General features: G+C 44.4%; 1 protein-coding gene and 1 pseudogene across 2 annotated transcripts; one reads left to right on the top strand and one right to left on the bottom strand.

Annotated features, from left to right (window-relative positions):
• Positions 1-871: 871 nt before the first annotated feature.
• LOC101783117 (protein AE7) lies at positions 872-4158 on the bottom strand. 2 transcript variants are annotated; one of them, XM_004986052.4, is made up of 6 exons: positions 3829-4150; positions 2904-3068; positions 2684-2789; positions 2490-2589; positions 1536-1581; positions 883-1403 (listed from the first exon to the last, which is right to left on the bottom strand). In XM_004986052.4, the coding sequence occupies exons 2-6, from the start codon at positions 3025-3027 to the stop codon at positions 1303-1305; spliced, it is 477 nt and encodes a 158-aa protein (XP_004986109.1). In that variant the 5' UTR covers positions 3028-3068; positions 3829-4150; the 3' UTR covers positions 883-1302. The 2 variants fall into 2 exon arrangements, with proteins under 2 accessions (XP_022685587.1, XP_004986109.1); XM_022829852.1 differs by having other exon boundaries at positions 872-1403; positions 2684-3068; positions 3829-4158.
• Positions 4159-7818: 3660 nt separating this feature from the next.
• The window catches only part of LOC101784868, a 6684-nt pseudogene continuing 983 nt past the window's right edge, over positions 7819-13519 (top strand).

The following is a 13519-nucleotide window of genomic DNA, read 5'->3' as shown; positions in this document are numbered from 1 at the left end:
CTCCAGACGGGTGTTCGGCCATGAAATCGTCTGCTATAGGCCACGGTTAGGCTGAAAACGTCCACACCACCAACGACGGTCGAAAATGTGGGGATGGACCGAAGACATGAAAATGGCCTTCGGACGCGTGTTCGGCCATGAAATTGTGTGCTATAGGTCACGGTTAGCCCGAAAACGGCCACACCGACAACCGGGATCGAAAACAAGGGGGATGCATCGAAGACATGAAAATGGCCTTCAGACGCGTGTTCGGCCATGAAATCGTGTGCTATAGGTCACGGTTAGCCCGAAAACGTTCGCACCACCAACGGGGGTCGAAAATGTGGGGATGGACCGAAGACATGAAAATGGCCTCGGGACGCGTGTTCGGCCATGAAATCGTGTGCTATAGGTCACGGTTAGCTCTAAAACGGCCACACCGACAACCGGGGTTGAAAACGAAGGGGACGAATCGAAGACATGAAAATGGCCTCCAGACGCGTGTTCGGCCATGAAATCGTGTGCTATAGGTCACGGTTAGCCTGAAAATGTCGACAACACTAACGGGGCTCGAAAACGTGGGGATGGACCAACCAACGGGGGCTAACCCTGACCTATAGCACATAATTTCATAGCCGAAAACGAGTTCGGAGGCCATTTTCACGTGTTCGGTCCATCCAAACGTTTTCGACCCCGTTGGTGGTGTGGACATTTGATTCCGTCGGCTGCTTGTATTCCTGAGATTTTCTCCGCTGCGGACTACTGAACTGGCAACACCCAGCCTGATTTCTTTTTTTTTATCGGGAGCGCGTACTCTGCTTGCGCTCCGTCCAGGTCCAGCGCCAAGCCGTCCAGGGAGCGTCAGTTCGTTCATACCAAATTCAAATATATATTATGCAATCCTCATTCAAACTCATATTCAATAGATAATTAATTCTGAAGATACTATGTATATATAATGGATAAATTGTATCCTACTTATATTCTACCCTTCCCATTTCCAATGGGTGTATATATTTTTACCCATACCTTCCCTATTTGTGTGGGTATACAGCCACAAAACGCCGTGGCACTGACAACACTGTGAAAGCTACAGCACAAGACCTGATTACATCATTTCCCCTTCACTCAGGGAGGTCACAAGCACCAAAACAGTCGGTAACAATATAATAACTGAAAGGGGCGGCGAAACAAAATTCATCCACACGTCCTGCAACAGCCAAGGGCATCCCAATTCTCAAAAGATAGGAATAAACTCCATGGGGCCATAAGCTTGTGTGGGTTCTGAACATTAACACCGTGGCGCCCAGATATGTCCGAGCCTCAGTCAAATGTTGGCGACAAGCACTCCTCCACCATGTCCAGTAGGTTTGGGTTTTCCAATGCAGCCGCGACGCGTTCCTTATCGTTTAGTTGCTTATTCACTGCGACAAAGAACAAATTTATACACTGAGATATTGAGACTGTAACACAGAAGCTTATTCACTGCGACACATTCTTTGTCATTCAGTTGCTTATTCTTAAAATACTGTAATGCAGAAGCTGAAGACATATACCAGCAGCTTCAGTTGAATGTGATCCAGGGGCTACCCTTATGTCCACCTACAAAAATTAGATTAAAAAACAACTAAATCATCTCATCAAATTACAAATTATAGATAGCAAACAGCAATATGCAAAAGAAAAAAGGAGCAATTTCCCTACTATGTTGACCAGGAAAAAAAACTAAGTTTCCTCATCGGTACATAAGATATGTACATGAGCTGGTAAATAGTCTACTTGACTACAGAGTGTACAACAGGCATGTACATGAGCTATACAAATTATATAACAATTTTATCAGTGACCAAATTTTATCCAACAAAGTTATAAGGGCATGCAGAATGGTGTACATTTCAGGAACATGCGCCACATCTGAAAACGCACCAAACAACAGTACTAATCCTTTCTGACAAAATACTACGTTTATTTACACATTACTAGGATGATCAGTGGGATGACTGGTGTCTCCTGATGGTGGGCGTGAAGATATGATCGTCAACAAGATGTGCTAATAGTAGCTCCCAGCTGCTGCCAGGGCACCAAGGGCAAGAGGAAAGCGAGCTGCACTGGCAGAAGGGTTTTGAGTAGGGTGAGGTAGTGGATAATCTGATAGGAATTGACTGGTTTGGAGGTAACCAAATCTGGTAGTGAACACGGAGGGGAGCTCCTGAGGTTGGTGTTTAGCTGTTTTTTTAATGAAGTTAAGTCATGTAACGATGAAAAGAGTGTGGTGGTGTGAGCCCCAGCTTGGATCAAATCTGCTGTAAAACAGAATTGAAGCCTGATGATCCCTGTCGCAGTGCATACAGGCTGGGGAATCTTTTCCCTGGAACTCGAAAAAACTCACAGATTACTAGAACTTGATAAACAGGAGTACAAGACATAACGTCAGCATATCAAAACCTAATTGCTCTCGCAAATAATCGTAACAGAAATTCTTTGCCACAATGAATACACTGATATCATACCTTGTAACGAGGAGGGAGACTTCGTATGAGTTTTACGCGGATGCAAAGGCCAATAACAGTTGCCATGCTGCAGTGCTCCACTGTTGGGGTGAAAGTAACCCTGATGCAAAGCATATACAAGTTCTCAAGAGTGAGTTTCATAATAGCAATCCTGAATTGTAACATCCAAATCAACAAACCTTATGAGAACCTACCTGACATGATTACTTTCATCATTGAGTTCAATTGAGTCTTCAGTTACCACATTAAGCTGTTCCAATGAGTATGGGTGCTCTGGATCCTTTATATCTCTAATGTGATGTAAGAATGTTAAGGACAAAACAAAACGTCTAGAACATAAAACTTCAGATACATGGTATAAGAGAAAAATAAGGTTCACTACATTCATATTAGGGAAATCATAAAGAAGGATATCAAATATTTCCAGCTGGTCTATAGGCTCTACTGCATTTTCATCTGTGGTCTCTGGTGCTTGTCGTACACGCCTCTCTTTCTTCTCATGAATTACAGGGTTAGCATTTATCAACCCCATAACCATTTCCTCGAAGCACAATGCACTAACTTTAGACAAGACAAATCCTGCAAAGTCAAAAGGTATGAAAATGTTTTACGAACATTATATGTTATTTAAATTGCACAGACTAGTTAAATCTCACAAAACTGCCCATTGATAACTCAGTTTTCGAAATAGGAAGCAACAGCCTAGTTGTACTTAAATACTTGCAGCCTATGCAGCACGGATACGGATACACGTATCGGTATCGGAAGGATACGGATACGCGGATACGGCAATTTCTTAAACAACCCAATACGCGGATACGTTTTAACTATTTTTTTAATAAATAAATAACAATGCATATTAAATTGCAAAATAGATGTTCAAATTCAACATAGAGACATTTAAGGTCTATTACACTGAGACTAACATGATAGCAGGTTCTAATTTAGGAGAGGATGGGAGCCTGGGACTGCAATCAATCAATATAAACTCATATCCAGATTCTGGAGATTGGCCAATTATCATCACGTTACCTCCTACTTGCAATCTATTCTCCAAGCAATTGTATTTGAACCAGTTAAGTATTGAAAAGAAAGGATAATCAACAACTGTGCAATAGCCAACATTATAAAGATCACACTGCCCCTGACCTTAATCCACCATCCATGCTTGCATGGGCCCTTATTCTGTAGACTATGGATTATACTTCCAAATTGCCTGGATACGCTACACAGAAAATGTAAATCTCTATGCACTTTACGGATGCTATGCTACCATTACTGGGAGGAACTCACGGTTCACGGGAGGCCTGCACTACCACTATCAGAGGAAGTCACGCACCTGAACAGGGGCTGGGGCTCCTTACGCCGGAGGCCGACGGGAGTAATCACGGGCGGACGGAGGCCGACGGGAGGCAGCCTGCGGCCGGCGGGAGGCGGCCTCGCGGCCCGTGGCCGCGGGAGGCGGACGGCGGCTGGCAGGAGGCGGCCTCACGGACGGCGGCCAGCGGACGACGGCCGACGAGAGGCGGAGGCGCTGCGTCAGCCGTCAGGTCGAGCGGGAGAATGCGACGATGCGCTGCGTGAGGCGGCTGCGCGTGGGAGAGCCGACGCCCGACGGGTCACGGGAGTAGGGCAGGAGGTGGGATGTGCTGTGATGTTGGGCCGCCTGGGCCGAATCCAGGCGCGGAAACGTTTCAAGTTTTCGGCCCATTTAATCGGGGATACGTGGATACGCCACGGATATGTATCCCCAGGTGGAGTATCCGTGTTTCGTAGCTTGCAGCTATGCGCACAACGGATACGTGGATACGGCAATTTCCTAAAAAAACCCGATACGCGGATACGTTTACTATTTAAAAATAAAATAAAAAATAATAATGCATATTAAAATTTTAAAACTGATAACAATAAATCGTTGCAATTAACTACTTAAGTGTACTATTACTACAACACAGCAGGTCTCATTCTCAAGTCTCCTCAACTCTCAAATATAGTTGTCTCAACATATATAGCCCAGTTAAAAACATGCATTCATGCAGCAGCACTGCTCATATTTGGAGACGCCATCTACTGCATACAAGCAATGAAGCAACAAGAAGTCACTGCAGAAATAGAATAGATCGAGAATGGGGAGATATCGATTGAGCCGAAACGTTTCGGTTCCTTAGTTTCCGGCCCAATTAAGAATCCATGTTGACATCTACCACGGCATTTGAGATGATGGTGGTCGGAAGCGGATCCCTGACCTTGGCACGCGCCTCGCAAGCTGCCAACCAGAGGACACGGATCTCGTACCCTGGCACGCCAGCTAGGGACGATATGCGCTGGGGAGGGGAGCAGCAGCGGGGAGGCGTGGCCGCGTGGGGCGATTCGTGTGACATAAGGAGGAGAGGCCCCGATAGCGAACTCATCGCATGCGAGCAAAGGCCGCGAGAACGAGATATGGAGGGACGAGGGCGAAATCTGAGAGAGTATAGGGCGGCGGCGTGGTGGCCCTGGCGCCGGCCATGGTAGGGCAACGAGGTGGGCGTGGGCGTGGCCGGCCTCCGGGCGCCACGCGACTCCGCCGACATGAGTTGGGTGGACTCTCAGCGCACGGCGGCGCGCGCGTGGAGTGGACTCTGACGCCGTCGCAGGCTACAACGTCGAAGATTAGCATCGCGCCATTGTTGCTCTGCTTCGCTCCGCTGCCCGTCCTGGTAGCTCACGGCCACTGTGGCGAGGAGGGGTCACGGATGAGCAGGCGGAGCCACTGCGGCCCGCGAAGGTTCGTGATGGGCCTGATGGCGACTAAGCGGGTAGCAGACCCGAGCCAACCTGCCATCGGACGGTCTGAAACGAGCTGGACGCTTCGATGCTGGTGGATGGCGTAGATCAGTCCCAGGGTTTCTCGCTTGAATGGTTGCTAGAAGAGTTGGCAGGTGGTGATATGACTCCTTGTAATTACCGAACCTCTTCTCCACGGCCAGCTGTTTTGCTCTTCAAGCCATGTTATAAGACATCTCATAGCCATATCTATTCTGAATAGCAAGCATTATCCGACATGCCAACTTTTTCAACTATATATCTCGCCGTACATTACATTTGCCACGAATTCCGCCGTCATGTTCTTATGCTTGATCAGCGTTGTCTGCAGCAAGCAACTATGTGGTTGAACAATAGTGGCTATGAAGTTAATTGCTCTCGATACGTGGCATATGACCATGAACACACCAAGTACGTACAACCTAGGGTCACACACTTAACGTCCCACGTCGTGGGGTTAGAAATAACCAACTTAAAGTACGGCTTCTTTTTCGAAAAATTAAGCCCACCGCCAAATTGCATACTGCAGACAAACTGTCTGACCTCGATCCTTGAATATATACTCCCACGACGAATGATCCTTGACATGGATGCAATTTAGGCACCAACATACTAATCTTGAAACGATGCTGGGAGGGTGGAACACCCATGTATTCATGTAGCCAGGCTAAAACTTGTTTCCGGCTATAATCTAGCGGCGAATTCAGTTCTTCCGTGTCAAACACCGGCGTGAAACTCGCTAAGGTCTACCCCATATCTGATTTCACCGTTGCCACGGTAAATTCTAAAAGAGACTAAATCAGTCGACATTCCTAGTCGCATCGTGTACTCTAACTAAACAAAATAAACTAAAAGAAAACTAACCCTAACAGCAAACGACTAACTAAACTAGCCATAATCCAAAAGAATTATCCGAAACTAAACCATAACCCTAAATAAATTGAACCATAGAACCTAACTAAAAATAACTAACCCTAAATATCTAACTAAAAAAACTAATCTACAACTAAAACTAACCCTAAAACTAAACTAACTAACTAAACTAAACTAACTAAATATACTAAGTAATCTAACTAAACTAACTAAAAAACCAAAATCAAACTAAACTAACCCTAACCCTAACCCTAAAATTAACCCTAATCTACAACTACAAACTAAATATACTAATTAATCTAACCCTAACCAAATCTAGCTAATCTACAACTAAAACTAACAAAATCTAACTAAAGTAACTAAAAAACGAAATCTAAATTTACTTAAAAAAAACCCTTACCTGTCGGCCCAAGGCCGGCCAAGGGCGAGCAGACGGCGCGACGTAGTCCAAAATCCTCTTTCCACTTCACATCCGCCGCTCCCACTCTCTCTCGCCCTCCTTTCCCTTCGCAGCCGCCACCGCTCCTCCTCCTCTCCCAACCCAGTAGCTGACCTATGGCGCATTTGCCCGGTGGGGGCGGGGGTGGGGGAGGCGGGGCGACGTCCTGCCGGTGGCGGATCCTCCGGTGAGAATCCACTACATTTTAATATGCGTTAGCTCAGCCCAATCCAGTGCTAGATTTTGGTTTTGAGTGTAGTTGTGGGCTGTGTCAACTTGATTACAGCTTTGGTTATGTGAGTTGGGGTTGTGCTCGTGGGAAGTTGTTTATCTGGCCAATGTAGGTCACTTTTTTTTTTATCTTTGGAGGCTCTGCGTTCTTGTACAGTTACACCTAGGTCTTGTTTGGATGCAGTTGAATTCACATCAAACCACCTGTGTTGTGGTGGATTGGAGTGGAACTTAAACTAAAGTCCACCCCAACACATGTGGATTGAGGTGAATACGACAACATCCAAACAAGGCCTAAGAGATTTTTAGTTTCCTTAATCCTGAGGACAAGCAGGATGAATGAATTGGTATATTGCTTTCTTCACCGTCTGAGTCCAAAATGCTACTATGTGTCCCATCCCATACCCTGTTCTATTTGAGCATTATCTTGCTGCTAAGTTGAGAACTAGGAGAACTGAGATTTGTTTTGGTAAGCTTCATTCCTGCATTTCACAAATCACGATGTTAATGAGCTTACTTAGTACATTCCCACACTGCAAGCGCTATGTGCGGCTTTAGGATTAAGCCACGAGAGCTGACTGGCTGCGTGTGCTTGATTGGTTCCGGTTTCAGCCACGAGAGGGCAAGAACACTATTTGCTCTCGATGGATTGGAGTAAGGTTGATGCGTAGCTTACATGCTAGATTTTGGTTTTGCGCGTAGCTGTGGGCTGTGTCAGCTTGATTATAGCTTTGGCTATGTGAGTTGGAGTTGTACTTGTGGGAAGTTGTTTATCCGCACAATGTACATCACTTGTTACACCATCTTGTGGGGCCTAATCCAACCCTGCGCCGATTGGCCTCCTTTTTTTCACGTTAAGCCTTCCAAAGCATTAGTCATATTCTTATTACTAAACTTATTTGAATGTGATCTTTTCTATAGGATGCTGTCAAGAAGATTTTTTTCACTGATGATGATGGTTCAGAAAGGTGGGAGACGTTGATGCAGTACGTCAAACCCGATGAAACAGCAAGGCTTGTTATGGAGATCCATGTGCCCGGGGATGAGAGAACCTACCTCAAGCGCTCTAATCGTGCGAGGCGGGGCACATCTGCTCTGGTTGCATGGTTCTGTCTACTTCATGATTCAGGATATTTTCTTGACGGTAACTTCACAGTCGAGGACTTTGGTATTGACCAATTGGGAAGTCTTAGAGGCAAGATGTCTCTGCTGGCGTTGCTCAAAAAGTTCACCGACACGGGGATCGTAGTGAAGGATATGGTGGTTGTTGTTGGCATTATCAAAACTGACATTCATTCAGATCCTCAAATCCCATCAGATTTGACTTACCTCCTAAAGCAACTAGCGAAACATAAGACAAGTTGTTCTCCTCTTGTACGAACCATGCCTCGCACGAGGAAGAGGATGTCAAATCTGCACTATTCCTCAAAATGTTCAATCGTTTGAAGGCCATGGAGGTAAGCAACCCAACAACTTATCGAAGAATCATAGAATAGCTGGGATTGATTCCTGATGTTACTGGCTGGCTGGGCAGCGTGATGGCGAACAACCACCTCCATGCCGTTCTTCGATATAGACCGTGGAAGCCCAATAAACCCAAAACCTTGCGAAATGTCTTGATTGCATTTGTTGAGGCAGGAGTGCGTTATCCTGAAGATGTAGTTGGGCTTCTTGATTTTTGACAAAACGGTCATGCGCACTTAGAGACTGATTATTCTATTGATACAATTGGAAATCTTGAGCCTGGTCTGTTTGGAACATTGGAAGGTCGGAAGATGTGCAACCACCAGTAGCAGTAGCAGGCAGCAACACCACCACCACCAGCACCACCGGTACCACCACCAAAACCACCACCACCAGCAGCACCAGCACTGCATCTGCAGCTGCCGCCAATATTTTCGAGAAACTCATGGATTGCACTTATTGTTAATAATTTTCTGGTTGGTGCACAACTGTCTCTAGCTGCCGCTAGGGCTGGAGCAAGAGCAGCAGGAACCTATATCTCTACTGCAAATGTATTTGACTCGGTGGCGGAGTCCCAAGCAGCATTAGTTGCAGCAACATTGGCAGCAGCCACGCAGGGCGGAGTGGCACAGGCTGGCCCACCATCAATCATGTTCGATGCAAATGATATTGACCATATGTTTGATATCATGGCTCTGAATCTCTTAGTTGGCTTCCAGAGGATCATGTTGGTGGAAGGCGAGTGTTTCCGCTAAGGCGATGACACAAAAGTGCCAAAGTGTTGGCGCTAGAAATCGGTCAACCGAATCCCAACAGCCGACACACGACCCAGGAGAATCTGCTTAGCTCCTGTTCGGGTGAATGCCCTGGTGCGGTTCGCGCGGCGTGCCAGCCAATCTGACCTGTTGATTGGCAAGGAAGAACACGTGTCAGGTTCAGAAATTACGATCGGCTAAGCTTCCGATCGAGAGAGTTTATCGGCGAATCAGCCGATTTACTATGATAATGAAATCGGCTATGAAACAGCCTGATCTCTACAGCCTTGTAGACAGGAAATTGCTAAAGTGATCGACGCAGAGCTTATGATAACAACACCAGGAACAGATCTAATCGGCAATAAATGAATCTAACGATAGAAAACAGAGAAAGCCGACACTACCGATTCCTAGCTGGATAACTGGTGATAAAGACTAGAAAAACAGGTAGAAACCTATAAATCTAGCAAATATCGATAACTAGTGAATAAATCTAAACGAAACAACAGCGATACGCCCGGAGTTAAAGCTTAGATATTACTCGATAAACGGAACTTACAGAATCGGCCGGAGATCAAGATGATGCAGCCCTGCCAACCCGCACGAACTCGTGGAAGAGAAAAGCAATAGCGAAGTCGCTTGAAAGTAAGTACTAGGAAAAAAGTAGCTTGTTGTATTGATTGGTTGATGATTACAGATTTACAAAGGTAGCTATTTATAGCCCCGTACAGATAATCCCTTAACCGACTAGAATCCTATCTCTAATTCAAACAGAAAACGAATATCTACAAGCACAATTCGTGCTAGGTTAGTTACTCCACGCTTCGTGGGCTGACCTCCACCTTATCCTTCCATCCCTTTCCAAGCCCATGCAGGTCCAATTAGTCCACCCTCCTAATCGGCCGATTCCTTATCGGCAAAAGATTACCGATTGGGACTCTGGTGCATTCGTCCTAAAGCGAGACAAAAGTCACCGACCGATTCCGCACTATAGCACCATTTGGCCGATTCCCGACTGTGCTTCACCGAATTCCTCTCTTCTTGGCGCCGATTTTACTAGTGACGAAATCTGGCGTCAACACAAAGTTAATTGACTAGACTTTCTTCAGTTTTAGCTGAGTAGATGGTAGTGTTGCTAAGTTAACTGCTTTTTGTTGGTGCATGCTGGAAAGCAGCACTTGGTGATGTATGATTGCCTGTGATGCGTTTGGTTGTAGTCCTGAATACCTAGGCGAACGAAACTGAGCGCCTGGCTCCGGCGTGAGTGTTGCCTGGCCTAATCGCCGTGATTAGCTAATGGACTAGAGTCACGTAGCGGCATCTTTTGGTCTTTACTGTTTTGCCTAGTTCATGTTGTTCTCTAACGAATTAGATGGACGTATTTTATTTCTTCCAAGGTTTGTGTGTGTATCTGTCTGTAGGTTGTTGTTACTTGTTTATTGCATTGCATGTTCTACAAACTGTTCAGCCAGAAAATCATGAAGAACCTGTTACCTGTTTCTTGATTAAGCACCACGCACGATTAGCCATCCTTTGAAATATAAAAATCCATCCTTTGAAATATAAAAATATCAGTCGGATACTTTGCAGTTCCTTTCCTTCATATTAGTAGCCATACAAATATAAGTGCCTTTTGACTTGAGTGATTCAAGTGGCTGTATTTTGGCTTCAACATGGTGCATTGATTTTTTTCTGCCACGTATGTTCCTTTCGTCCAAGGGCAAGAGGGGGCACCTAGCCACCACTCATAACATATTGCTTGTGGTTTTGCTAGTTGCTTGGCCCTTTGTCCTTTGATCATATCTGTGAGATGGTTCATTATTTGATTAGGGGTTACAAATTGGAACTTCTCCATTAGTTCATATGTTTGAGCCACTACACCATTAAGTCATACATATGCATTAGCTTTTTTTTTTTTTTACATTTTCCTCTATTCTATCCTACCAACAGGCTGATTTTTATAATTTGGCTAAAGTAACCGATGACACTTACTCAGTGTGCACTGTAGATGCTGTCAGGTTTATTGTTGTTAGGTAATACATTTCACTTAGTTTATTTTTCCACATTTGAGGAGCATTTTTTGCATTATTCAATACTTTCTGTTCTTCATTGATACTTTACTCATAATATTTGGGTGATCGCTACAGTTATTCTAAATACTGATAGTAAAGGGAAACCACGGGAGAATGTTGCTTATGACCTTTTGCCTTTGTATTTTTTCTGTTTTCTTTCTTTCATTTTTATGTGCTATTCCGCTCGTTGTATTAACTAAGTTTATAAAGAAGCTTTTAAAAGTGTGGACTTGTTTTTACTGTATTCAATTCAATAACCAAATAGTTTATTACGATATGGTTTGTTTGTTCTGTTGTACCTATTTGCTCCTGAAAACCTGGAACTACTGTTAATTTCTCATGTAGTATATGTTGAAGAATGGTTTGGAGCTGACAATACAGACACTAACTTTTGGTAATAATGGAGTGTGGTAATGAATCTCTAATTGCTCACAATATAACCAGATACCTAATTCCAAGAACAAAGAAGTTAGCTAGTGGTGATATGCGATAAAGTTTTCATATAAACAACATTAAAATTGAAATTTGTGGTCTGCAAATAACACAGTTTTCCTTCTCCATATGTATTGTACTTAGAGCAACCAATCGTAGTGATTAAACATGGCCAATTTAACCCAATTCTCAAGCACTCAAATTATGCTATTTCACAAATTACTTGATCATCAAACTGTCCTTTTGTTTGTTTTAACATATACATTTACACTATATTCAGGTGTATGTTTGGGAGCCTTATTTGGATCCTGGTATTTTCCATAATCAGTCATATATCTAATGTTGCTGATATTGAATCTCTGTTTCATTATCTGACAGATTTATGCTTGGAACTTCTGCAGAAAAACAGGGCAGGACCATATGTCTCCTATAAAGGTATCTTAGTCTGTCCTTTAAGTAACATGTTTAGGTATATGATCAATCAAAACATCCTAATTTTTTCTGTGTTCTTTTCTTTGAATTCAGATGCATATCAGCATATGGCAGAAGGTTCTTTTGGTGCTTTGTCTGCTCCATGCTCCAGTGTCTCCATAACTTGTGATTTTGCAAGGACTTATCTTTATTTTGGAATTTCAAGAAGACATTATATTACATATTTTATGTTCCACTGAGTTGGTGCAATCCACAAACTAGTCATGAAGCTATTTTTCTGACACATTTCATGTACTAGTGTTGGTTGATAGATATCTTTTCTCATGAATTCTGGAGCTAATATACTTTTAGTTTTGCGGTGTTTTGCTATCAGCTTTTTCTTTGTTTGCTATTTTGTTTCATATTTATATCAATTGTATTGTGTTTTATACATTTCTAATATATTGATTTCCTCTAAACAGAAAGGAACCGGTGCCAGCAACCTGGGTGCAATGAGGTTGTCGATGGAAGGGTAGTGTACTGCAAAACTCACAGCAGAGAGTTGTCATGCCAACAGTGAGTCACCTCGAGAGCGGATTGGGGAGCTCAGGTTTATCAGTTCCCCTGTTAATGACAGCCAGTTTAAGGGATCTGTTTCCATTGCAGTGCCATGCACTGAGCAAGAGTTACACGTCAAGCATGAAGGGAATGATGGAGGTAAACTAAAGGATAATTCTGGGGTCAGACTGCACAATTTGTCTTCTCTGGGGCAGGCATGCTTTGCAAGAAGGAAAACTGCAACAAGCAAGCACATGAGAACTCAATCTACTGTAAATTGCATAGCAAGGGCTGCATGGTACGAGAGGTGCACATGGAGGCACACCTTTGTGCATTGGGCATGGAGGTGCCCTCAATGCCCAAATGCAGCATGTGGTCAAGGACTCAAGGCTGTAGTGACCGCTGTGCGAGGCATGATGGTGGTAATATAAGAGATGTAAATTTGTAGGGTGTGCAAAAGGGCGCACAAGGGAACACCGATTACTGCAAAGACATGGTGGGGGAAGGCGGTGCAAATTCCAAGGAGTGCACAGGGATGGACAGATTAAGCATGGTGGGGGCATGTTCCAAGGATGTGGTACAAGCGCAAAATGGGGAACTGATTTCTGCTCCGTCCACAGGAAGAGCTTGTTGGGCGGTGACAATGCCATCCCTGAAGCCTAAAATGGCAGCGAAGCCGTCTGAGAGCTCCCAAGAGAATGTCACAATAGCAGCTATTGCTGGTAACAGCACGCAACACATGAGTGTTCTTCTCATAGGGTGCGTTTGGTTGGGAGACAATGTAGAACGGGACGATCCCGTTCCAGTTTTTCGGGATGGGATGATCCCATTTCTTGTTTGGTTGAATGGGATGGGATGATCCCATTTTTTGTTTGGTTGGAGAGATCGCTGTAGACGGGACGAGCACCGTTTTCTTCTCCTGTTAACACCGTTCGTGGGACCCACCTGTCATACTAACAGGTATTTTCTTCCTCCACCGGCCGGCCGCGG

This window comes from Setaria italica, chromosome IX (assembly GCF_000263155.2).
Source record: "Setaria italica strain Yugu1 chromosome IX, Setaria_italica_v2.0, whole genome shotgun sequence".
NCBI classification, from domain to species: domain Eukaryota; kingdom Viridiplantae; phylum Streptophyta; class Magnoliopsida; order Poales; family Poaceae; genus Setaria; species Setaria italica.
Note: the sequence above shows the minus strand (reverse complement) of the source record. Positions and strands in the feature narration are given on the sequence as shown.

Coding starts and splice junctions, on each gene's coding strand:
- LOC101783117 (XM_022829852.1), bottom strand. CDS start 3,027: ATGGTTATGGGGTTGATAAATGCTAACCCTGTAATTCATGAGAAGAAA. Junction 1,582..2,489: donor GTCTCCCTCCTCGTTACAAG/GTATGATATCAG, acceptor TAATTTTTGTAG/GTGGACATAAGGGTAGCCCC. Junction 1,404..1,535: donor ACATTCAACTGAAGCTGCTG/GTATATGTCTTC, acceptor TCTTTGTCGCAG/TGAATAAGCAACTAAACGAT.